The sequence below is a fragment of the Arvicanthis niloticus genome, chromosome 16 (genome assembly GCF_011762505.2).
Source record: "Arvicanthis niloticus isolate mArvNil1 chromosome 16, mArvNil1.pat.X, whole genome shotgun sequence".
In the NCBI taxonomy this organism is placed as follows: Eukaryota; Metazoa; Chordata; class Mammalia; order Rodentia; family Muridae; genus Arvicanthis; species Arvicanthis niloticus.
Window position 1 is genome coordinate 69,125,089 of NC_047673.1, and position 27,287 is coordinate 69,152,375.

The 27,287-nt window shown below is 40.8% G+C and overlaps 1 protein-coding gene across 2 annotated transcripts in view; it reads right to left on the minus strand.

Annotated features, from left to right (window-relative positions):
• The window catches only part of Smyd3 (SET and MYND domain containing 3), a 533,841-nt gene that overhangs the window by 415,630 nt on the left and 90,924 nt on the right, over positions 1 to 27,287 (minus strand). For both annotated transcript variants that reach the window (XM_034520300.2, XM_076914589.1), the window contains exons 3-5: positions 16,416 to 16,523; positions 15,000 to 15,057; positions 9,017 to 9,153 (exon numbers count right to left, since the gene is read on the minus strand). In XM_034520300.2, coding sequence (XP_034376191.1) covers positions 9,017 to 9,153; positions 15,000 to 15,057; positions 16,416 to 16,523 — 303 coding nt within the window. The remainder of the gene's footprint in view (positions 1 to 9,016; positions 9,154 to 14,999; positions 15,058 to 16,415; positions 16,524 to 27,287) is intronic.

A 27,287-nucleotide genomic window follows, 5' to 3' on the forward strand; every position in this document is an offset into this window, starting at 1 on the left:
TCCCTCCCTCACTGTCTCCCTGATAATAATAATTTAAAAAAAAAAATCTGGAAATGATGGTATATGCTTTAATCCCAACATTTGGGTGGCAGAGGCAGGTGGATCTCTGGGAGTTCCGAGGTCAGCCTGGTCACCATAGCAAATTCTAAGACAATCAGGGCTACAATGGTGAGACCCTGTCTCAACACACACACACACAATGTTTTTTTCTATTTGACAATTTTCTTTCCTTAGTGTAACTGCATGTCTTACTTATTATATTACTGAGCTGAAAGACTTTTAAAATTACTGAATTAAATTATCTTAGAGTTAAAAATGATTGCCAAACCAACTACTGTTGTCTATATACATTTGTTGATAAATAGTTCAAGAAACAAAAAAACATTAGAACCAATGGCTGGTTAGGAAAAGTAAAACATTTCCTACCCACCACCTCTTTTTTTTTTTTTTTTTAAATTAAAGAACTGACTAACAGCACACTCTGTTTCCTACTGTGTGCAGAATATCTTCTGGCTTCCAAAAAATTTACCAAATAATGGCCCATAGGCCAAATCTGGCCCACCATCTGCTTTAATACAGCCTGCAAACTAAAACTGTGCCCATTTATTTTTAAAGGTTACTGGGGAAAATTAACAGAAGACCATCCCAGGATATAAGAGATGAAACCTGATGTTCTGTGTTCACAAACAGCGCTTCATTAGTGCGCTGCTATGGCCTTCAGTAACACATGGCCCAGGCTTTAGGCATCAATAGCAAAGTCAAGCTGATTCCCAGTGAGGAAACGTGAGTGTTAATGAAGCCTGCTTTGCCATTGCATAAGGTTTACAGACTCTGGGATATCAGGATGGCTGGGTGTGGTGGAATACACCTGTAATCCCAGGACTTGAGAATCTGGCACATTAGAATAAAAAATAATAAATAAATAAATAAATAAATCCCAATGATAAATTGGGATTTTTTTTTTAATTTAAAACAATTAGTTTACAGTAGAATCAAGAAGTTAAAGCATTGGGTTGTTTTTTTTTTTTTTTTTTCCAATTTAAAACAATTAATTTTTTGAAAAACTGCCTTAGGGACCGATCACAGTTGTGTTCTTTCCACATGTAAAAAATCTGCCTTCAAGCTGCCACAATACTCATATCTTAGAGAAAGGCTTCCCACACGCTGGAGTAATTAATAAGCAAGTTTTCACTTCCTGAGGTAGCAGTCTGTCAACCATGCTGACTTGACAGCTAATTTAGTCAACTTCATGAATTTTGCCATGATATTAAAAATGGCCCTCTGCCTAGTATATACTTATAGGTTGAATCACTATTTGTAAATATTTATTAAAGTAATATCCACAAAACAGAAAAGACACCTAATTGCTCCGTACTATTTTATGGGGCTAACAATTAAACAGGAAAGTCGCTAGGGATCCACTGTCCTGTAGTGGGACAGTATCCCAAGAAGCAAGCTTTTGTCACTAAAGAAAGGGCACAGACAATGGAAGCAGCAATGGTGACAGCGTCTCCTGCTTCATGGGCTGTCTTCAAGAATCCCCTTTAGCTGAACTCATGGCAATTTAGACACTCAAACAAAGAAATAAGAGGTTTGGCAAACAGTCATTCAACACTGTTACCCAAAGCAATGGACCTAAGGTAAGCAATTAACCTCCCGGGCAGCACAGGTGTAATAAAAGAGCTGAAAAAGAATTATCCTTCTCACCTTCAGACTTTAGGAGGCATCTGGTCTTTAACCAGGATGATCTCACCGGTTATTTACACACAAATGAAGGGGAATATTAACCATATGTTAAAAGCAAAGAACGTGATATACACATATCATCATTAAAATGCAAGCACTGATTTGTTTTGTCTTCAAAACCCAAGTGTCCTACAAACTTCACTCTCCTTGAAAGGCTGACATGCATCTTTGAGAATAAATGCCTCCTGAATCTACTTGGGGACCCAATCGATTATAATAAAGAAAAAATATATAAATAACGACTGTTGTCATCAGTTCGCAATTAGAATGCCAGGATCATTGTTCAGTTAAAGTCTTGGCTGTTTGCCTGTCTTAGACCAGCAGAGAAGTAAATCCCTGTGACTAAGACTTCAGCAGCTGCTCTGAGCACACTACAGTGTCTCTTCAAGCAGGCACTGCTAAACATATAGGGACATGCACCCCGTGCCTGGAGGTGAGCAGTCCTGGTGCGTCTGCTCGCTCTCAGCATTAAATATTTAATAGCATATTTTCCCTTAATGGAACCGAGGCTCATCTGATCAGTCACTAGGATCATCTAGTAATGTAGTCAAAGTTACAATATGGTCACCTCACATCGGCTTTGTAATTAGACAATCCATCACTTTATTAATTCAAAAAATTGCTTTCCTTACTACTTGATAGCAAGCTGCGGGAGCGAAAGCCAACTGAGCTCATCAACAAAAAGGCTCTAAAATTTTGTCCGAGGTGAACTTGAAGGCATCAAGTGGCAAACACACACACACTCATGACCTTTCAAAGCAAGAGGTAATAGTCTGCCTACAAATTAGACAGCGCGGAGCACGGGAGTCACCCACCACCAGCACAGCAGCACACACAGCTAGTATAAATCAGCCTAAGGGCCTAGACTGATGCTCAGATATACCAAGACCAGCTTCCCTCTTCCTTTTTACTGCAGTCTCCCAGAGAATTTAAAAAAAAAAAAAAAAAGTATTTAAAAGAAAGGATTACATAACTTTTTTTTTTTTGCTTTTTGTCTATTCTTTACTGGAATTATGTTTACCAGCACTCTGAGGCTTAACAGTACACACCAGCTAAATGTAACTTATAATTTGAATATAATCTGAGTCCTGTTTTATTTGGCCTTATCTCTAATGTCCCTCAAAATATTTAATTAATATATCTTCTCATCTTATTAATCCATAGGATTTTTTTATGACAAACTCTGAATTCTCTCCAATTAAAAATAAAAAGAGTTTGCTCACAATGAAACAGAATATGGAATTTCAGTGTCCTAATTCTAAAATAAAAGTAATCCCCTTTGAATGTCCTCTTTCAAGTTCATACAATCAGCATACACTGAAAATACGACTAAAAGCATTAAAAATTACATTTTTTAAATTAAAATCATATTTAAGATGGTATATATGCCTTAAAATATAAAAATGTGACCAGAAGAATTATTATTTTGTTTGAAGAAGAAAAGGGGAGGGAACATCTTCTCAAACAGATGTGGGATTTTTAATGAGAAAAAAATCTGTGCCAATGGCACAACAGTGAAATTAACAGTGCTGCAGAGCTTGGGGAACAGTCACAAAGACATATGTTCTGTGGTCAGGAAGGTCACTGTTATTCTGTTGCTTCCACTTTAATATCTATTTCTGGACCATTCTGTGCAAACCATTCAGTTTCTGCTTCATTGCTCAGATGTTGCCGTGTTTCCAATCAGTCATTATTCATATTTAGAAAAGATACAAATCTAGAATAAAATATTATTTTTTCTGGAAACCTGAATGAACCCCTAAACAAATAATTTCTGTGCATTAATAAAAAGCCTCAAAACTGTTTTCAGAAATTAGTTTAGCCTACTCATAAACATTTCCAATAATTATGATAAATAGAAATACTACATGCTGTAGTACATTTCAGAAAATGATCATAACTAAGACACTTATGATTCAGTTTTCATCTCTTCAGGTGCAAGTATGAAACACAGCTCATTCATAACCTACTTTTCACAGCACCTACAGAAAAAGCCTAAGATCACTCGGGAACCAGCAAGCTGCTCTGAGTGAAGGCAGGAGAAAATTTTTGCCACAATAAACTCTGGACTAAAACAAAAACAGCTTATGAGAGCAGGGATACTATTTTCTGTCTGTGAAATTTCTTCTCATCAAGACAGGTAATTCACAGCATCTCAAGAGACAGCAGCCCTGAGCACAGCGGTGAGCAGCCGTCTGAAACTCTGGTTTACAATCAATGGCAGCCTGTGCTCAACGCAGAATGACAGCACTGGGAGGCATAAACACTGACATTTTATACTCAAATACCAGTAACGCAGGGAGGTGGAGCAACAGCAGTGGACATTCCTAGTGTGTGCCAGATATCCTGCCAAGCAACTTACAGTTGGTCCTCATTTTTATCCACAAAAGAGATGATATTATTATTCCTATGTACATATAAACATGGACACACACACACAGACAAACAAACACAGATCAGGAGAAATTCACTTCTTGCTTGGAGAACATGACTTAACTGCCATACCACACAGTCTCCTTTTAAATTTGTCCTCTCAGAGCTGCAGAGACAGCTCAGGGGTTGAGAGCACTGGCTGCTCTTCCAGAGGACCCAGGTTTGATTCTCAGCCCCCACATGGCAGCTCACAACTGTATGTAACTTCAGTTCCAAGGGTTCTGACACTCTCCTGGCCCGCGTAGGTACAGAACACATGTGGTGCACTTAGCTACCTGAAGGTGAGACCCACACACATAAACTAATAAAATGAAACCATGTTTAATAAGTGAATGAATCGGTCCTCTCGGTGGCTGTACTTTCTGATCTTCTACGTCAGTAAGTACAGTTAGCAGTATACTCCTTTTCTGCCTTTGCAGCAAATGTTTAGGATTCAGTCTAAAGACTTTATTAGAGCTCTTGTTCTTCCCAGAAGAACATACCTCAGAACCTGACTAGAAACTCCATGAGAAAATAAAAGAAGAGAAATGTGCAGAATGGAAAGCGGGGAGTGGGGGAGAGCGGGGAAGGGGGCCTAGCGTGGAAGGAGATAAAAGGGAGAGAAGGCCCTTATCTTAGGTGAGCACATGAATCACTGCCTCACTGACATCCCCAGCCACCTCATGCCTTCAGCTGCCTCTGTTATTAGGAAAGGTAGTCACCACCTCCTGCAGATCCTGAAATGTCAGTTTTACGGCCTGAAGTACATGTACAAAACATAACTTAACATAAACTTAAGTTGAAAAAGAAACCATTATTACACACTTAGAGGATTTTGTGATTTCTCCAGCCTCTCAATCATCCACTGGATCTCAAAGCATCTACTCTTCTTGGGTGAGAATTCTGGAGACCCAGTAGTGGTCAGCATCAATGCAAACAGCAAACACCCAGCTTTTGTCCCAGCTCTGACTGGAAGTGCCTCGCAACTGAGCCTCTCTTCCACAAATGACCCTTTTCGGTCTCCTGTGGAGGCCAGTGTGCCCCTGAGCCTCAGTGGTAGCTAACCAGCACTGCACTCTCTGTACCCAGACTTTCAAGACCACCGTGGACAATCTGCCAGCGTGTCTTCTCTTTTCAAACTCAGGTAAGTAAGTTTCTATTTCCACATAAGGGGCCTCTGATGTCTGAACTGGGAAGAAGAATCTGTTCCGATATATCTCATGGTACTCAATTTTACAGGCAAGCTACGGATCCATCAGGGTGTATATCTCAGGGGAAACTCCAAAGATCTACACACTAACTGCTGTTCGCGTGAGTGCTTATGTGGGGTGGTAGAAGCAAATCAAAGCCAGTTCTAAGCAGCAAATGACAAGGAAGAGGTCCTTACTGTGACCCACAAAATAATACTCAGTAGGGACTCTAGAGCGTCAGGGGAAATCTGGCCAGGCAAAAACTAAGACTGTAGAAACTGACATATTCTGCATTCTAAGACCCTAAAAGAAGAAAGCCATTATTCCTCCACCAAAATTCCCAGACAGTGCAATACCTAAAGCCACCGAAGAGAAAGCTCTGAGAGGTTAGCCACTGTGTCCTCTACTGGGCCTGGCTTGAATAAACATGATTAACTCCTACCAAAATATGCTGTGGAGCTTTGGTGACAAAGACCAAAGCTAAAACAAAAGTTTAGCAAGTCTAATGGTGACATATAACATAAATGAATACAAAAGAGAAAGAGACCAAAACCAAACCAGAACGCACAGTCTTTTTATTGAGGCCAGGAAAAGCCCCATTTCAAAGACCAAGGAAGACAAATCCATGCAGAAGTCCCATGAATTGAGTTTGTGTGTAGCATGCAGACGCAGCCTACTGCAGATCACAGGCTATGGTGGCAACTATGTTCTCTCTCTGGTTAATTGTAAAATGATAGTAAAATGGGTGTAGGCTAGGAAAGTGTCGAGAAGTTTCCAGCCTGGTGCCCCTGTGCAAGTCCAGTGTAGTAGACAAGGCACATAGGCTCCTCTACACGGAGCTCTGGGTTGAGACGCTCTGCTCTGTGGTTTGCAGAGCTCTGGGTTGAGACGCTCTGCTCTGTGGTTTGCAGAGCTCTGGGTTGAGACGCTCTGCTCTGTGGTTTGCAGAGCTCTGGGTTGAGACGCTCTGCTCTGTGGTTTGCAGAGCTCTGGGTTGAGACGCTCTGCTCTGTGGTTTGCAGAGCTCTGGGTTGAGACGCTCTGCTCTGTGGTTTGCAGAGCTCTGGGTTGAGACGCTCTGCTCTGTGGTTTGCAGAGCTCTGGGTTGAGACGCTCTGCTCTGTGGTTTGCAGAGCTCTGGGTTGAGACGCTCTGCTCTGTGGTTTGCAGAGCTCTGGGTTGAGACGCTCTGCTCTGTGGTTTGCAGAGCTCTGGGTTGAGACGCTCTGCTCTGTGGTTTGCAGAGCTCTGGGTTGAGACGCTCTGCTCTGTGGTTTGCAGAGCTCTGGGTTGAGACGCTCTGCTCTGTGGTTTGCAGAGCTCTGGGTTGAGACGCTCTGCTCTGTGGTTTGCAGAATACCAACTAGCCTGACTAAGATCATTTTCCTGAGAAAGGAAAAGCCAGAAAGGGCTCTGCTCTACAAATGAATTTATAAGCGGAACAGCAACCGCAGGTGTCACGATATTAAGTAATGACACGGGGAGAAGCAGAGCAGCCTCACATTAGTCATCTGCTTCCCTCTGACCTTTATAAAGCACATCTTAAGACAAAAGTTACATATCTGAGCCCAATTAGTCTCCAAAATCTCAATGATATATATGTTTCCTTCTGTTTGTGCACATGCATGTGCGTGCATTTGCATAGTGTGGATTCTTCTGTTGCTCCCTGGGAACCACCCACCTTGGTTTTTTGAGACAGATCTTTCATTGAGACCCAGGACTTCCTGACTGGACAACACTGGTGTCCCCACAGACCCACTTGTCACCATTTCTCATGCACTAGGATTACAAGTGTGCACCCCCACAGTCAGCCTTTATATGTGTGCTGGGGTTGGAAGTGAGGAGCTTCTGCTTGTGCGCACAATACTTTTCCACCTGAGCCCTCCCCCAAGTCCTAAACGCTCCACTTTTACAGCAAGCGCAGCTACAAGGACATGGGAAAGAGGAGGGCTTACTGTTGAAAGTTTGTCCAAACAAATGACCTTACATCACAAGACCAGAATATTCCTCATATACAACATGGGAAAAGTTTCATAAAATAAATGTCGTTAAAAAATGTTTAACAAGGCCAAGTATGATGGTGCACACCTTTAATCCCAGCACTCAGGAGGCAGGGGAAGGTGGATCTCTGAGAGTTCCAGGCCAGCCTGGTCTACAAAGTGAGTTCCAAGACAGCCAGGGCTGTTACACAGAGAAACCCTGTCTCAAAAAAAAAAAAAAAAAAAAAAAAAGTTTAACGAGCCAAGCAATGATGCCTCAGGCCTTTAATACAAGCACTCAGTAGGCAAAGGCAGATGGATCTCTCCAAGTTTGAGGCCAGTCTGGTCTACAGAGCAAGTTCCAGGTTAGCCAAGACTACACAGAGAGACTCTGTTTCAAGAAACAAAACAAAACAAAATGTTTAACAATAAACAATAAAAATACGGCAATGGCTCACATTTTAAATTTAGCAACATTTTAAGCCATTTTACATGAACACTAATTGCAATTACTCACTTTTTCAACAACAAAACTGACACCACGGAACAGTCACATTATTAATGTGAAGAATGATGTGCCAGCGGTCATAAGACAAACGCCGCTGTTTCAATGTTTAACATCGAAGAAGCTACGTGCACTGTACCTATAAAACTACTAAAAGTTGTAATTTTTCAAAAACACATGAAACAAACAATCAGAGTGGCCAACATATTTCAAATCAACTTTAAATTATAGACAAACCAGAATATAATGCTATGACCACAGTATCAGAAAAGCATCGGGCATACTTTACAGAATAAAAATAACTTTGGATGGAAAAAAAACTAGAAGAAATCTCTAGCACTCCAAATCATCACATTTAAATTCTTACAAAACGGGTAATTTTGAAAGTGTACCTTAAAATAAGCATGGGATATTATACAGTATGTGTTTTATAAATTTCAAAGTAAGTAGCAAGGTCGTCTTCTGATGTAAAATGTGATGATCATTGAAAACAAATGGGCAAAGACAACTGATCCAGAGCAGAGTGTGCAGTCCTGGGTCTGTGCCATCCTCCACTGTGCATCACTGCTGCCGGCACCAAAGCAAATTCTCAGAAGAAAACACTCGCTCCCACTAACAGACCACAGAAGAGACACCAAATAAACCTGTTTTCTACTCCTAACCCAGGATTTTACTAATCTGCTCTTTAAATTGTTTTAAGTCAGAAACTGCCATGCAATTTTATCATTTAAAAGTCAGATAATCAGAATAGATCCCAATAGATTGTTTCAGATGGCTCAAACAATCAACATAAGGAATAAACCCAATAATAATGTGAGATCCTAAGTAGAAAATAAAATGTGTGTGTGTGTGTGTGTGTGTGTGTGTGTGTGTGTGTATGTGTGTGTACACACTTTGTTCTTTTGAGAAAAGGAAGCAGATTCTCTGATGGGGATAGCTGCAGTATTGGCAGTGAATACTCTCCAAGTAAAACTACTGATCAAACATAAATGTGATAAAAACCTTTTCAGTGCAGGCTCCACTGAGCACTTTCCTTGCCTGTTTATTGAGATGCAGAGTGATACAGGGCTTTACTTGTCCTCAATAACCCATCAAGGCTTACACAGGTTTGCAAATGACAAGAAAACAAAGGATAAGGGACTGACTTACAGCATCAGGCACAAGATGAGGCTCTTCAAACTTACTTTTGCAAAGGCTTCAAAAAGGTCAAAAGAAGGCGGCAGCTGAGAAGCATCCTGTATTTCTTCTCTCATGAAATGTTGAAATGTCATTGCAAGTTGCCTCAGGCCCTCTTTTTTATCTTCAGTGAGTTTGCTAATATCTTTTTATAAAGAAAATAAATAGTATGATTACAAACTGAACATCATGAATAATTCTCAGGTGTTCACATGCTGGCTATTAAACAAGTATTTGCTGACATACAATCAATCCTGACACTCTTATTCTTCTGACAACTACAAAGCATGATACATATTACATTGGTTAAATTCTCTCCAACTTTAGTCACAAAATATAACAAATGGCTATCAAAAATATGCATATACAGGTTTTGAAAATATAATAAACCAAAATCAGTTGCACATTCCCAGATCTTTTACATTATAAAGCACAATTCTACCATCATAAATCCTAATTAAGTCAGTGAATTTAAACTGACTTTTTCCCCATAATAATTCATAAGTAGGTCACAACTGACTGGTAAATAGTATTATCTGAAAGGTTAGAAAGACAGAAAACAAGATATTGAAAGTTGACATGAAGTTTAAACAACTGAAATTTGCCATATAAAACGTGAACCATAACAGAAACATAGATGATCTGAGAAATCTCAACCTCAAGGGATTTCCAGGTTGGACAAACACAGGCAGGCCTGGAGGCAGCCCCGCTTTTTCTCATTATGTTTCGGTTAAATAGAAAGATTCTAGACACAAGAAAAGAGCTAAGACTGCTACAATAATTCTATAATGCTTCTGGATACAAAACTGGAATAAAAATTACTAAGACTTTTTATACATTTGTAGAAAGCTTGACAACAAAAAAAAAACGAAACACGTTGAGTCACAACTGTGACCCAAAATGAAGCATACTGGAAGGAATGGAGCCAAAGAAGTGTGAGCTCTCCGCAATTACAGAAGTCTGATGGAGGAGACTAGACGAGAGAGGAAGGAAGGAACAGAGGGAGGGAGACAGGAAGGGAAGAAAGGAAGGAGGGAGGGGAGTGCAGAGGGAGGGAAGTGGAAAGGGAGGGAATTAGACATTAAAGGAGACAACCCATGTCTGTGAGTCAGAACAAGTCATGTCGTTGAGATGCCCACACCACCCCAAGTGATATACTGACTCAACGTGATTCCTACAGATGAACGATGAAGTCCTTCACAGACACAGGAGAAATCATTAGAAAGCCAGGCAATCCAGAGCAAACCAGCTAGAAATGCAACGGTGTCTCATCTGAAGAGCATCTGTCTGTCACCACCAAAAGTCTACCATGGTCACTGCATGATAGCAGACACACCTACCTCTAACCCAGAACAGAGGTCAGAAATTAATGTTCACACAACAAAATGATTCCAGGCAAAGATACCATAAATATGCATTACAGGAAAAGACAGTGCCTTCAACAAATTATGTCTGCAAAGTAGATATTCATGTACAAAAGAAAAATCTAGAACCCTATCTCCTTTCATACACAAAAGCAATATTAAATATATCAAAAACATAAATATATAATCCCAAATCCTAAAACAATTAGACAGAAAAAAAAATAAAGGAATAGGTTTAGGACTGGGCCCTAAACACAAAGCTTTTGGAGAGGAAGGACAGGGCCCTAAACACAAAGCTTTTGGAGAGGACCCCAAGATACTATCAAGAGAAACAAAACTTAGAAGATCCAATCAAACAACAACAAAAGTGTCTTCAAAGAATACAATTGGTACAGCCTATAATACAGGAGAAAATCTGCAAGTGATCTGTGACAAGGGACTAACATCTAGACTTCATAAGTACTCAAAATAACTCATAGCAATATGAAATGATGATAAAGATATCATTGAAAGGAAAGTACATACTCTGGACAAACATTTCTGAAAGAAAGAAAGAAAGAAAGAAAGAAAGAAAGAAAGAAAGAAAGAAAGAAAGAAAGAAAGAAAGAAAGAAAGAAAGAAAGAAAGGCAGGCAGGAAGGCAGGAAGGCAGGAAGGCAGGAAGGCAGGAAGGCAGGAAGGCAGGAAGGCAGGAAGGCAGGAAGGCAGGAAGGCAGGAAGGCAGGAAGGCAGGCAGGCAGGCAGGCAGGCAGGCAGGCAGGCAGGCAGGCAGGCAGGCAGGCAGGCAGGCAGGCAGGCAATCGAGGAAGCGAGGAAGCAAGAGAAAGGGAAAGAGAAAGAAAAGAAAGAGAGAGGAAAGATAAACAAGTGGTGAGCCCATACATGACAAATACTCCATGGCATTAATCATCAGAAAATGGAAGCTAAATCAATGAGATGTAAGCTCGCTCCAGTTACAATGGTCATTATCCGAAGTCATAATATAGTAAATTCTGGCAAAGATGCAGCGAAACAGGCACTCCTACACAACAGCATGCAATCATTTGCACAAAATGGCCTTGTGCCAACAAGGGGTCTGCCTGTCCATCTTTCCTGCAGCATTATGTCCAGTACTCAAAACTGGAATCAGGGGGTGAACAGATAAAGAAAATACGGTATATACATATACCAAAATACTGCCCCAGTGTTATAAACCAGGCGCCAGAAGACAGATGTCACACATTCTCATTCATGTTAGGAAATTTTAAACTGTTTTCTAGTTTCCTTTCTGTTGCTATGATAAAAAACACTCTGACTAAAAGCAACTCAGGGAAGAAAGGGTTTATTGGATTTACATTTCTGGTTCAGTCAGAGGGAAACAGGACAAAAACTGAAGGCCTGAACTGGAAGCAGGAACCATGCATTGCTTCACCCACAGACTCATGCTTAACTAGGTCTTTTGTATATAGTCCAGGACACCTGCTCAAGGAATGGGCTGGGCTCTCCTGTGTGAACTAAGGATAGAGACAATCCCTCACACACATGTCTACACACCAACCAGACATAAGCAATTCTCTTTGAGACTGTGCCTCTCAGAAGACTCTAGGCTGTATCAAGCTGACAAAGTTAAAGCCAGGACAGAAGAAAATTTCATTAAAGTGAAACAGTGGTCATCAGATGTGAGAAAGGACAGAGAGCAATGGGATGAAGACAGGCTGGATAATGGGAACCAAAATACAACCAGCTAGGAGGAATCAGTACTGCTATTCTGCAGCATGCAGGTTTAAGTCCTTACTAGATAAAAACAGTCTAAATGTTCCCGACACAAAAACACGATATATTTCTGAAATTCTGATACCATCAGTACTTATTGTATACTTATGCTGAATCACTTCTACTGAAACATTTCAGCTTTCAAAGGCTTCCCAATACATACAAATGATACATTTTTGAAATGCAAAAGCTAGTTACCTTAATTTTACTGTTATATATTATATTACATATACTGGACCCTACAAATTTGTATAAATACTTTATGTGTCAATTATATTTTTATAAAAAAATACACAGATTTTTCTAAAGCTAATATGACCTCCTTGAACATTGGTTTAAATTATACTACACATGCAGGCTAAGAGTGAACCACCAGACTAATAACATCTGAGAACATTTCACCAAAGGCAACATAATGGCTTGCTACTGAGTGGGGCTAATGTTAATAGTCAAATTCAGTGTAAGTGATGTTAATTATCTAGCAGTACTAAAAAGAAAAATGACTAATTAGTTCTCTATTAAAACTTGAAAAGACACATCAAATTGAACTAACACTCTTCCTCATGTCAGGTTTGCATATTTTCTTTAAATTATTTGTTCAAAAGAATAATTAACCCGTGATTTCTTAAATAACAATTTATTACCACTGGTACCTAGGGTCCTAGATATGTAAATCTGACATCATCCTCTCATGCAACTCCAACCAGAATAGTAGGTAAACTGTGTAACAAACATAGTCTACCAGTTCTAGCTGGTTTGAGACTGGAACTACTTAGAAACTCAGTGAAGAAGACAAAAGCAAAATAACCCTGACTGTGCTTGACCCCACATCTGGGGAGCCTTAAGACATCCATGGCAGCTGGCAACCACCATGGCTGAGGGAAGTAACAATGCCCAATACTGTCACAGAGCCTAAGTCTTCTGTACCCAAGATCTGCCTTAGTATCTAAAGGCATGACAACATAAAGGAACTCCTTAGATTGCCCCTGTTCACTATGTCACCAAAGAGCGAAGGGAATGAAGGGAGTAAGAAACAGAAAACAAAAGAGTCAATCAGACTAACAGCTATGCTACTAAAAAACTGAGATCCCCAGTTCTGCTCATGAGGAAATCATGAGTACTCCCTTGTATAGCAAAGGATTATGGGCTGGATTAACAGACTCAAAAGTTTAAGCTTCAATTCTGAAGAATTCGAGGTGCATGACTCCAGACCTTAGAAGCTGAAGATTTATCACACTGGGTACATAACTTAGAGGGATACAGCCCTGACTCCAGTGCTGCCAAACCAACACAAGATGGCTAGTAAAATCCTTGGCTCTTGGCAGCATCTCTACACAACAGTGGCTGTCAGCAGTCAGCATCAGCTAGGTATGACAGTTCTCAAGTATCAGGACCTCAGTGTCAGCATTATAACGTGCAAGCACAGTAGATGTAGGAACCTTCTATTTTCAAGGTGTGACAACTCGCCAGGAACTCTTCCAGAGACCAACTCTTCTAGTCGCTTGCCCACTGCCTTCTGAAGTCTTGGCTTCTTTAACAATTACCCTGGTTTTGCTCTCTGCCCTGAGCCAGTCAGTTATCCTTTCCTGGGTGCTGTTCCACAGCCACCACATCTCTCCCTTGTGTTACTAGCTCACCCCATTCTACCCATGATAAAAATCACAAGTAGGCAAGAGAAGTCCATCTGGGGGACGCTTTTAATTGGGCTACGTGTTAAAAATCACCAGAGTTGGCACAAGAAGGAGTCTTCTGGCTGACTTGAAAAGCAGGTGCCCAGCCTGCTGCTGATTGAGCCAGGAACAGAGAAAGTATAGTATGCAAATGAAGGATGGCATTTGTACCAATCAAAAAACAGTTTTTGGCTTAATCAATGGAACACCTTTTTGTGAGTTCATGGAGTAGTGTTCCCACTCCCATCTTGAATGACAACAGCTGCAGGTTTGTCTGAAGTTCACCAAGGCTTGGCTCAGGATACTATCTTCTCAGGCCAGTGCAGGGTGTCTGGAATGACTGTTGCTGGAGCAAGACCTCCTGACACAGGAGTCCTTCTAGCTGGATCATTAAATGTTCAAATCAGCCTCACTTGGATAAGCACAGTCCAGCCAGGTACTAGATAAGGGACTGCTTGGCTGATGGTTCCTGCTCACCGTGTCTACGAATAAAGCAGGGTCTCATCTGCTGTCATTTAAAGGCCTGAACTTCCTACTGTCAATGCAGAGTTTCACTTATTCATGAAAAAAAATTGTATATAGTGTTTACAATAAAGACATGAAAAAACTCAAAAAACTAATGTTTTCTCAAATTTATTAATTCTTGACAGTACCAACCATCTACCACAGTTTCCCTATGAAGACAGGTCCATGTGCTCAATTACACTATTCTGTCTGCTGTAGATCTTCACAAACCTATATGTACCTTAGAATCTACTAAACAAAATCATGTGTTAGCTGTGTATAAAAACAAAAACTTTCTTTAGGTTTCTTTCATGTAATAAACACAGAAAAGCAAAGTTGTTATTAAAAGCAGTTTGTGAAGGTAGCCAGTGGGGAAGAGTGTGCTCATCATGAGTGAGGTCCCAGACCAGTGGTTCTCAGCCTCCCTAATGCTGCGACCCTTAATACAGTCCCTCATGTCGTGGTGACCACCGCCCCAAGCCATAAAAGTACTTTCATTGCTACTTCATAACTGTAATTATGCTACTGAGTGGTGTCTCAGTTCCTAAGACCACTGGAAATATGTGTTTTCCAAAGGTCACAACCCACAGGCTGAGAATGGCTGCCCTAGACTGGACCTCTAGAAAGATGAGAGAATGGGGTGGGAGGTTCAGCAGATAACTGATGGAATTAATCTTAAGATACTAATGAGTAATCACTTACTGGACTCCAGATCATAAAATGAATAAAGTTTCTCAGACTCTGAGGGTTTTTCTTCCATCTGTGAAGGAAAAGGAGAAAAAACGAGGTAAGTGCCCCAATATATAATTATGCAGCTTTGCCTACACTTCTACTACATCACTATGTAGCTCTGGCTGAAAATACTCTGTATACCAGGCTGGACTGGATTGCACAGAGGTCCACCTGATTCTATCTCATGAGTGCTGGGATTAAAGGTGTGAGTCACCACACCCAGCTACAATTAAATTTTTTAAAGATTATATATATATATATATATATATATATATATATATATATATATATATACATACATACATACATACACACACACACATATATAAAATTTTTCTTTTTAACTTTTAAAACATTTATTTATTTATTTTGTGTGTGTGTGTGTGTGTGTGTGTGTGTGTGTGTGTGTGTGTGTATCAAAGGGCAATAGTCAGAAGTCAGTCCTCTCCTCCTATTGATGGGTTCCAGAAACAGAATTCAGGTCATTATCAGGGTGGACAGCAAGCACCACCACACCCGAGTCAGCTCCAGGTCTCTACAGCACTTTTTTGAAATTGCTTTGTAACAATTTTAAAATCTAACTTGCAGCTTCACCTAAACAGTTTTATCTCCAAATAAAAAACTCCTTTACAAGAAGTTCCCACTATAAAAGCCTCTATAGAAGTTTGAGGTGGAGAAAAAGGAAAATAAAAATTTGAAAGCTAATGACTAAGTGAAGAGATCAAATTATCTCTGCAATAATCTGAGGCATTTATGCTACAGCCCTTGCAGAACAATCTAGAAGCTTCTTCAGGGTAGGGTTCTAGACTCTGCTGTTTATAGGAGACAGGACTACAGAAATCACAAATCCTGGCTCTATTTTAAAGGAGGAGGAGGAAGAGGAGGAGGAGGAGGAGGAGGAGGAGGAGGAGGAGGAGGAGGAGGAGGAGGAGGAGGAGGAGGACAAGGAGGAAGGGGAGGAGGAAGAAGAGGAGGATGAGAAGGATGAGGAGGATGAAGAGGACAAGGAGGAGGAAGAGGAGAAATTGTTGATTTAATATATTATTATCTAATTATATCCTCATTTGAAAAGACAATAAAGGCTAGCTCATACATGCAGTGTATCCCTGGGGAAAAGTTAGGAAGGAAACATAGTTTCTACTAGTTGCTAATATGTTACCCCAAGACTCTATTCAAGGAAGAGATCATAGTATCTCTATGGACAGGGCTGTGCACCTCACTGCCATCAAGCCAATGACTATAGAAAGGTTTCTTATCTTAACACACTGCCTGGGCTAATCCACCATCCACCTTAACATGAGTGCAGTCGCAGCCTTAAATAGGAACAGGAACAGCAGCGGCTTCTGTCAAATCAAACCCAGGCACCTTTCATGATGCGTAACTCACCAGCTTGACGATAACCCTGCCCAGAAGTCTCACGGAGTCCGGCGGATATCTGGGTTTGCAGCTTTTAAGACACTTGCATTCCCGCCTGTGGTCTGGCCAGGCCTTTTTCTGTGAAGAAAGAGCAGGGAAGGCATCAGAGATGAAAGTCAACTTTCATTCCAACCAGTTTTGAACACTGAGAATCATCAACATTAATTTATTTTCAACAGCCTAAATAGAACTATAAAATGCAAAACTCATTTTGTCATACTGCATACGATCCAGAATGTGAAGTAAAGAAGGCAGCACGAAGGCACAGACACCTCAGCTTCATACTGTCCTTTACATTTGTCCTCTGGTCACTCTAAGGTGGGAGACTCTATAGAAAGAGCCAGTGAGCCTTTCTTAATACTTAAATTCAATACTTGGTAACGTATATATGTTAGTATTTTAAACAAAGAATCACCCAAAGCTAGAAAAGTAAATCGTGGGGCTAGGGGAAATCACAAAGAAAAGCCAGCATTGTGAGTTTTGCTGTAAAAAAGTCAGATATACCAGGAGGGCTAACAGGTTTAAAACTATAAAGACTATATATTGCCCTCAAAGGCATCACAGAAAGGAGCTAAACCATAAATACCCAGTTTGTTCAAGACAGTATGAGGTCATACTTACGTCCTGGCTTAATTATAGAAGATCCCTTTTCATAAAAGTGTATAGTTTGGAAGACAAATGTTCTGATGTGCTGGAGAGAACAGCCACGGAGCTAGGTCACAGAGCTGGACGTGAGTGAACTAAAGGGAAGGATGTGAACCCCAAGAACAGGGCGACAGCCACAGCACATGCCTCCTAAGCTCCAGCTCTGACATTTATCTGATGCCACACAGATAAAAATTACACATCTAACCCATACTGTGTTCTAGTCAGTCTTCTGCTACGAAAGACTTCCTGTGTCAGCCTGCCCTAGTAACCTGGGGTTAGGAAAACACTGTTTACACGCCCAGCCCACTGCTTCCACTATCAACTCCACTCAGCATTAGTTGACTAAACACTCTTTGTCATTCTTCATTCCAATGCTTACACCCCACTCACATCTCAGCCGGACAAAGTTGGTTCCATGTAAAGAAGTAGGCAAAGGGCTGAGCATGAAGCAACCCTGGCTCAAGCCCTGCTGCCACCAATAAGAGAAGGAGATGGGGAGGGGAAAGGGGAGGGGAGGGGGAAGGTTAATGAGAGGAGGAGGGGAGGGGGAGCTGGAGGAAAGGAAAGGGGAAGGGAGAGGAGAAGGGGAGGGGGAGGGGAAAGGGAGGGGGAAGGGAAGGGGAAGGGGAAGAAGGAGGAAAAGAACAAAAAGAAAGACAGCCAGCATGATATGCCTATACATGATATGCCTATAAACCAGGCCTCAGGAGGCTGAAGAAGGCAGATGAGGAGTTCAAGGCCATCTTGACTAGAGTTTCATGAGACAATGAAAGTCATGTAAGAAATAGGTTGTGCTGGGCAGTGATGACATCTTTAGTCCCAGCACTGAGGAGCAAATGCAGGCGGGCCTTGGTGAGTTCAAGGCCTGCCTGGTCTATAGAGAAAGTTCCAGGACAGACAGGGCTATACAGAGAAACCCTGTCTTGGGGTCATGGCTACACAGAAAAACCCTGTCTTGGGGTCATGAAAAGAGAGAGAAAAAATAAATAGGTTGAAACAGCAGAAACATTAAATGTTAAAAGTAATCTAGAAACTATATATCATCATAACATTAGACTGAGAAAGTAAGGCTCGTGATCTGGATTTAAAAAACAAACTCCCCAAATATAAGCAGAGATAGTAAAGCCCTTGGTATGCTCAGCATGGCTACTACAGGACTGCCATGTTTGTACATTTATTTAAGTTGCTTTATAAGCAAGGTGGAAACAGAGCATAATTATCATCTGGTAGAAAAGAAGGCATGTGCGACAAAATATTAAATCACAGGAGAATGTATTCCAAGAAGGATGATCATCATAGCAGACTGTCTTTTGGCAATGCTATGTTTACAACTATAACAGCACCTTGGGCAACTACGTAATACCAGTCGTTAACCTGAAGGCACAGTGTTCAAATCTAACTCAGTGGAATGAAAAGGCCTGTTGTGCAGGAACAAGTACTGACCTAGCAACTGTCAATTGTGAAGATGTACAAGGTATTCAAAGAGTATACTGCTTCACTGTCAGAGTATACTGCTTCACTGTCAGAGTATACTGCTTCACTGTCAGAGTATACTGCTTCACCGTCAGAGTATACTGCCTCACCGTCAGAGTATACTGCCTCACCGTCAGAGTATACTGCTTCACCGTCAGAGTATACTGCTTCACCGTCAGAGTATACTGCTTCACCGTCAGAGTATACTGCCTCACCGTCAGAGTATACTGCCTCACCGTCAGAGTATACTGCTTCACCTTCAGAGTATACTGCTTCACCGTCAGAGTATACTGCTTCACCGTCAGAGTATACTGCCTCACCGTCAGAGTATACTGCTTCACTGTCAGAGTATACTGCTTCACTGTCAGAGTATACTGCTTCACTGTCAGATAAGCTTAAAGAACACAAAGCCACACAGACCTTGCTTAGCAAAATATATTCACCTACTAAACGTTCAAATGAACCAAACAAACTTGTACAAATTATGGGACGCAGCATCCCATGATTGTCACTGCCATCCTTTGGGACAGAGCTGGTACACACTGACTAGGATCAAGTACTGACTTCCATCCGGTCTTCCAATAAAAACAGGCTAAGCAGACCGGTGCAGAGCCCTTTATTCAGAAACTACAGAAACTACAGTGTTAAACTACAGGGTGGGGGATTGGAGTTGTGGGAAGGGAATTGTTGTCCCTGACCCTTTTGCCTGCTCTTGAGACCCTTTTCCTCCTCCTGGGTTGCTGCATCCAGGCTTGATATGAGGATCTGTGCCTAGTCTTATTATAACTTGTTACACTGTGTTCGGCTGATATCCTTAGGAGGCCTGCTCGCTGTGGAAGGAGGAGAAAGTGCAATAGGGATGTAATAGGTGAGAAAAAGAATAATAACAATAATAAAATTAGAAATGATCAGCTCAGACGGTTGGCAGCCAAACATACTTTAGAAAGTGAACCAATTAACCAGTTAGGGGGTACTGTTTTAAGTGAAGCATCTAAAATTTAGAGAATTCTTGTCAAAAGTAACATCTGATCTTTAACATAATTAATGTTGCTCTACCTGATAAACAGACACTAGAAAAAAATGTTCCTTCCTTCTAGTCTTGAGTCATTCTGTGAAAATAATGAGCACTATGCTTATCTTCCCATTGGTTTTAGAGGATGAAAGAAGTTCACTGTTTTTATTCTATCCAAAAGCAGGATCAAACCATTAGTCATAAACACAGAACATGATCATAACACTTGGAACTGTTTCATGTTAGATGGATGTTTCTGTCGACTCCATTTCTTCTAACCACAATGATAAAAATCTGTTTTTTAAGACAATTATTTTCTGAGACCTGCTGCTTGGACACTTACCATAGAGCTTCCTAATATAAGCCCACCATGAGTCTATTAAGTGACTCCATGTGCAGAGACACTCAGAAACATTGGCACTATCCTCCCTCTACAAACTCATCTTGGTTTGGCCCTGAGTGGCACATTGGACTTCAATGCCCACCGGTTTCTCAAATGATGGCCAACTTTCCTATATTCTCCCTCTACAGCCAACCAAGAACAGAAGTAAGCTGGTTCACAATGCTGTCTGGGATGTTTTCTGTTCTTGAAGATCCAAATTAACAATGCTATACAACAAGCACAAGGTATCACAAGAGATAAAGGAAAAGCTGGCGTTGCCTTAGGAAGCAAAAGCAACGGGAGATTCGAGTTTCAGGTGAGAAGAGGAAATCAAAATCTGTGATAGAATCCCCTGTGCTGGGGCATTCCGGACTCGGAAATAACTTCAGAAACCACACGTCTCCGTGACTCATACAGTATTCATAACTGTTGCACAGTAATTACATGAGGGGTTCTCAATGAAGACAGTACCAATGTTGAAGGAAGGTTGCCCTGGAAACTGTTCTTTTTGTTTGGTGTGATATTGCAGTGCATGACAGACACTTAATTAGCAGAAAATGAGAATCCAGACCTCCCATGAAGGACACTTCCACAAGAGAAAAACTAATCCCAGGGGCAACACGAGTTTCTTACGTCCTTCGAAATATGCTGTGAAGGTAAAAATGTGTTTCTAATGGCTCAGCCTAGAACTAAACCTTGGTTTGCTTGTTTTTACATAGTCCTAACAGCATTGAATTTGTCATTGTCAAATCAAGGGAAGACTTTGAGAATTTTTCTAAAGTTAGTCCATGTTGTATAAAGCTGGATCCGCTAAGACCACAGCTCCTGCTCTATCAGAGCTGCCAATCCAGAGACTTTCCATTGGACACCTGCTCTTCCTTCTCAGAGTGGCTCTGAGTATTTGCATCAATCTATAACTAATTATGTCTTCCAATCTAGTCATGTCTAACTATTTACATAACGAGACACATTAATTTTGTTGGTCTTTATTTTCTTTTTCTTTATAAACATACAAATTTGAGCCTACTAAGGGTGTAGTGCACTACACACCTTAAATCCAGGCATTCGGGAGGCAGAGGCAGGTAGATCTCTGAGTTTGAGGCCAGTCTGGTCTACAGAGCAAGTTACAGCCAAGGCTACACAGAGAAACCCTGTCTCAAAAAAAAAAAAAAAAAAAAAAAAAAAAAAAAGTAAACTAAAGTATTTAATAATGTATATATACAAACTTAGGTAGAATTATCTATATAATTTCATTTCAATGTAGTAGAAAGGCAGTAAACATAACCATCATAAAATGTAGAGATGGGTCTGAGAAAGGCTAAAAATTTCAAACCTAGAATAACCCTACATGCGCCAAACATATGCAGAGTTAAATTATCTGTTTAAATGCCCAAAGAACTACCCCAGAAACTGTGTCCATTCATAAAATAGAAATGGATAACTGACCTTTTTTATTACATTTCTTTAGTAAGGTGTGTGTGCACCTGTGTATGTGCAGACATGTGCATGTGCCCACAGTGCATGTGTGGAGACCAAAGAATAGACAACTTGCAAGCCTTTGTTCTCGCTATCCACCACATGGATCTCAGGCATCAGCGTTGGCAGCGAATGCTTTAGCCACTAGGTCATCTCCCCAGCCCCTGGACTATTTTCAATCACTGCACGGCATTCAATGTATCCCTCATGCCACTCACACCTATCTACGAGGGGTTCCTAAGAGCAAAGCTCAAAGTATGTGATCAGCCCCACAATCTGCAGACAAGAAAAGACACCTGAAAGTTAGCATTCAACTCAAGAGTGCTTGGTAGCAAGGGAGTGATAGTTCCACCTCTGTGTTTGAAAAGGCCCAATGTCGGACCATGGGTCCTCAGAGGTGTGACGATCCCCAAAGCTGGAATCTGGGAAGATAAGAAGAGGTAAAGCATGCTGTCTAACAGCTACAACTAAAGGGCACTGATCAAATTCTTGCACAAAGATTTCTTTTGAGAACGCAGGAGATTCAGTGACAGAGAGGACTGTGTTCACTCAAAGTGTTCGTGATCCCCAAAAGACCACCAAGGAGCCGATTCCGATGCAATTGCACTAGGGCCTCTTTACTCAAGCTCCAAGTTTGGGCTCACCACCAACACCAACTCAGCAGGACTGAAGGCAAACAAACAAGCAATGGAGTTTTCAGCTTAGCACAGATCTGACTGGAGGGGAGGGAGTATTAATGCTCTTTAGCATAATTGGCTGCTGCTGGAAGCCAAACCATAGACTTAACTTCTACTCTCCTCCTGATTTGGTGGTTGTTAAGAAGTGACTTGTAAACTAGTGCTAGGTGCAGGCTTGTTGGGTAACTCTAGTTTAACCTTAGGTCAGGTTCTCTAAGATGGAGCCTGAATCCAGGACAGAATTAGTTTGGTCTCTCAAGAGCAGCACAGTTTTCTCACTTCAATGCTCACAGCAACAAGACCACTGAAGAAGAAACAAGGCCAGGAATATCCACAGGGCACCAAGTTATCACAAAATGAAACAACTAAGTTATTATATCTTTGGCAATAATAACACCAGGTTCCCAGATTTAGCCATTGTCATCCAGTACAGGGTTGAGAAAAGTACAACCTGTGTAAGTCAAATCTCTGCGGCCATATTTTGGGGAAGTTATACTAGAACATAGTGACATTCAATAGCTTCACTCTCTTAATGCTAAGACAGAGATGAGAAGTCATTACCAAGTCATATGGCCAAGAATATTTACCACACAGCCCTTCACAGGGGACAAAATGCCAAACCATGGTCAATGTTGTGAAAAAAATAAAACAAAATAAATTACACCCAATAGCAAAAATCACTATGCCAGGTTAACCAAAATATCAAAAACAGGTTTTATGTGACTCTAGCAGAAAGAGCATTTTACTTCCCTGACACAAAAAAATTGTTGAGTCTAATTCCCAAAGCCACCAGTGCTGGGGTGGCTTGCCCTCATCAGAAAGTCCAAATGGGTCCTTCTGGTCTGTGCCTTAGCACTGAGCAGATCTCGAACTTCAGCTCTGCACCCAATCCCACAAAACCCAGAGGAGGCAGGACTCCCAGGAGCTCTAACCCTAGCAGTATCTTAGGTAAGGAGACAGCAAGACCCACCTCAAACAGGGAGTAACTGGGACCCACTGGGACCCAGGAATTCAGTCCTGGGCGGGGATACTGGTTCCTTCTGGTCTGCGCCCAAGCACTGAGCAGATCTTGGGCCTCAGCTCTAGCCCCAGCAGCAAAACCCACCCCAAACAGTTCTGACACAACCAAGATAATAGAAAAGACAGGCTCAAGTCACAGACAGCGCAGGCAGCACTAAGGAGATCCAGATGGTGAAAGTCAAGTGCAAGAACATAAGCATCAGCAACCGAGGGTACTTGGCATCATCAGAACCTAGTTCTCCCACAACAGAAAGTCCTGAATTCCCCATATTACCAGGAAGGCAAGATTCAGATTTAAAATCATGTCTAATGATGATGATAAGGACTTTAAGAAGGACATAAATAACACTCTCAAAAAATTTGAGGAGAACACGGGTAAACAGGTAGAAGCTCTAAAAGAGGAAAAACAAAAATCCCTTAAAGAATTACAAGAAAACACAACTAAACAGGTGAAGGAATTGAATAAAATCATCCAGGACCGAAGTTATAATGTCTCCTGTATTCTTCATAAAGGTGACCAGTAGGACTCAATCATGTCTAGTCTAAAAATCAATCCAATATGGCCAATAAGAGTCTACTTTTGGAAGGCTGGATCTGGACTCTGTCAGGGACATATTTAGAAGCTAGCTGTAGCTCGCTATGATGTTAGGATAGCAAGAGATAACGTTGGGACAGGATCTGGATTTCAAACAAAAGTTAGTGCATTTTTTAGGCTCTTTTAATTGTCAAGCTAAAATTGGTTTTGTCTCTTCTACAGTATTTATTGTAAGTTGCATTGAGTATATAATTTCCAATTGTGTTAGTGTGTTAAAACCTGGCATGTCTTTTATGGGGGTCTATCAACCAGCTTTTATCTTACTGCCCTGAGTATTAGAAAACCTTGATTCACTGAAAAAACACTTGATAGTGCTGGAAGAAGTGAGTTAGGCTTTAAGCAGAAGCAAGAGGGTAGCAGGCTTGATTATTGCTGGTATAACAGCTGTAATTTCATTAATTGCTAGCACCACTGCTTCTGCAATAGCATTGACACAGGAGTTAAGACAACTATTTTTGTTAACCATATAGCAAAAAAAGTTACTAATGTAGTGAGTATACAAAAGGATTTATATAGGTATCTGAAACAACGGATGATGCTCTAGAACCTATTCAAATTATCTGAAGAAGGTTCAGGGTTCAAGAGTTAGGAGCCATCCCCAGTGTCATGACAAATATCACTGGAGTAGTGTTACTTTTGAAATTCACAGTGATTGCCATTATAATTTTTAAAAAAAAGTTTAAAGACACCTGTAGGTTATTTGGCATAATCCTAACACCTCTCTAGATGTGTTAACTTTGCATAGTGATATTATGAATTTAAAGAATGCTGCTCTGTTGAGCTTTGATGATGCAGATAATGCCAATAAAATTATCCATGGCCTGAGGTCAGTATTTCCATTTTGGTCAAACCTAAGGAATAGCATATACAGCTTGTTCAGGCTAGCCCTTCTTGTCCTGGAAATACTTTTATTCCTGCCCATTGTGTTAAAGCTTGTCTCATCAACAGGCTGGCAGCCAAAGCACATGACCTGAAACTGATAATGGACCCCCAGACAGAGTTATTAATTTAACAGGCTGGCAAGCCAAGGACAGATAAGATTCTGCACAGAGCCTTACCAACCTAAGACAGAAGTGCATTGTTTTGATAATGTATATTCCATGACGGATAAGGAAGTCATTCTTGTCAGAAAGACCTAAAACGGGCTCAATCTTGTTAATGAAATAAAAAAGGGGGAGAGGTGGAGAGCCTTTGGGGCTGCTTGGCAAGCTGACATTGGCCAAGGACAAAGAAATGGGCTGCTTGGCAGGAATATGACATTGGCCAAGGACAAGGAAGTAGGCTTCAGGCAGGAATCTGACATTAGGCTAGAAAAAAGAAGTAATTTCAGGTAGGAATCTAAATCTTAGGCTACAACAAAGAAGTAATCTCAGGCAGGAATCTAAATTTTAGGCTAGAATAAGGAAGTAGGCTTCAGACATGAAAATGATCTTGGGCTAGGACAGGGAAGTAGGCTCAGATACTTTGGTCATCCTGATAAGCCGTTAGAAACAGTGATCACGGGAGTGTTCACATAATTGGGTTTTATGCCTTGCTTTTTCTTTGACTATTTGTGCTTATTGTATTGCTTGTTGTGAACAAAATGTTTAACTAAAAGCTACAAAAGGTAGAAAAAGAATAAAAAACAAAAATAGAAAAAGCACAAGAAACAGGAAACAATAACAGCTATGACAGATCTTGATACAGTGTAACAAGAGTCACTGTGGATGCCAACAGTCTCTATGCACCATTGAGATTGTCAGGAGGGACCAAAAATAAACCTCTGCAAATCCAGCCAGGTGGTGGTGGCACACACCTTTAGTCCCAGTATCCTAGAGGCAGAGGCAAGTAGATCTCTTTGATTTGAAGGCTAGACTGGTCTACAGAGTGGATCCAAGAGAGCCAGGGCTACACAGAGAAACTGAGTCTCAAAAAAACAAACTAAAACAAACAAGCAAACAACAACAACAACAACAAAAAAAACCCCACAAAACTGCAAATCCTATTAGCCTGAGAGGTCTGAAACACAGCTATTCCTAAAATAATCAAGAGGCTTAGCTTTCTTTAGCACCCCACACCACCACCATCCCCCCCCACACACACACACACTGTAGTGTGGCATTGCAAGCAAAAAAAAAACAAAAAACAAAAAACAAACTGATAAAATCACCCTGTGATAGGCTTACTGATGAGCTGGAGAGATGGCTCAGCAGTTAAGAGCACTGACTGCTCTTCCAGACACCCTGAGTTCAATTCCCAGCAACCACATAGTGGCTCACGACCATCTGTAATGGGATCCCATGCCCTCTTCTGGTGTGTCTGAAGACAGCTACAGTGTACATGAGTACATTGTACATGAGTACATAAAATAAATAAATGCTTTCTTAAAAAATGCAAAAAGGAAAAAGAAAGGCTTACTGACATAGGAAGAGTTTTCTACCAGAAAAATGGATAAAATCATTTGATAACTACATATGAAATGCTGACCCCATATGTGTGTAAGGAAATATAGAATTGCTAACATGAAGTAGAACCTCTGTATGCAAATGTAGTGCCTTTCATAAGATCACAATGGGAAATGTGATCTAGAATCTGGTCATGTGCTTTGTTTAGCAATGAATTCAATTAGAAATGTAAATATCAGAAGTCAAACTAAGTCCAGAAAAGGGAAAATAATACTTGGAGAGTCTGCTTGAGATTTGTTTACTTGCTCTCAATATCTCCGTCAGTTTTTACATTTTGAACAATTCTTAATAAGAAAAAGCCCATTCTTCCTTTTCAGTCTCCAAATCATCTGGGATGCTCCATTATGCCAATATGGAGACGGGTTCCCACTCTAGGAAATGATATGATGGATGTCCCACCATCAGGCACAGGCAGGAGCTCAAAGTCACCAAAGAAACAAATAAATCTTGCCAGGATCAGGAACAAAACTACATGCTCAGCCGGACAGCATAGATGAAACGACTGACTGAGTGCACAGGAAATATGGAGGAACTGGCTTTGCAGCCAACTGTATTCACAAAAAGAAACATTATCTCCAAATAACAGGAGTAAAAAGAGAAAATGTCCATTGTTTCAATCCTGTACCCTAATTTCTATAATAAAATTACGTTCTTGTGTTTTATGTTTAAAAAGGAAATGTAAATGACAATGACAGTATCCTTTGAGCAGAAAGAATATGCTGCACCCTGAAGAATGTCCCCAAACCTTTCTCAGACAACATGCTGCTACCATGTGCACACAAAAGGCTCAGCTACTGGCCGGTCATGTCTCTCTGAGACAAACGTATTTTTCTTCTACAGAGTTACATTCCCTACATCAATCTCCACTCGGCTTGCTCTTACTTCCTGTTCAGCACTGTTCAGTTTGTCAGTTTAATTCTGTGTCACTTTATAGGTATCCACAATAATTACAGCATTTAGCTTTATACCTTAAGGGACAGATAACTGGAGCAGTTTAAATGCATATGTTCCGGCCAGTCTTTGACTCCCACCTCCACGTCCACACCAACTCCCCACACGCACACAAACATACACTCTGGCTGGCATTGTATATTTCATCTTACTGGCTATTTTCC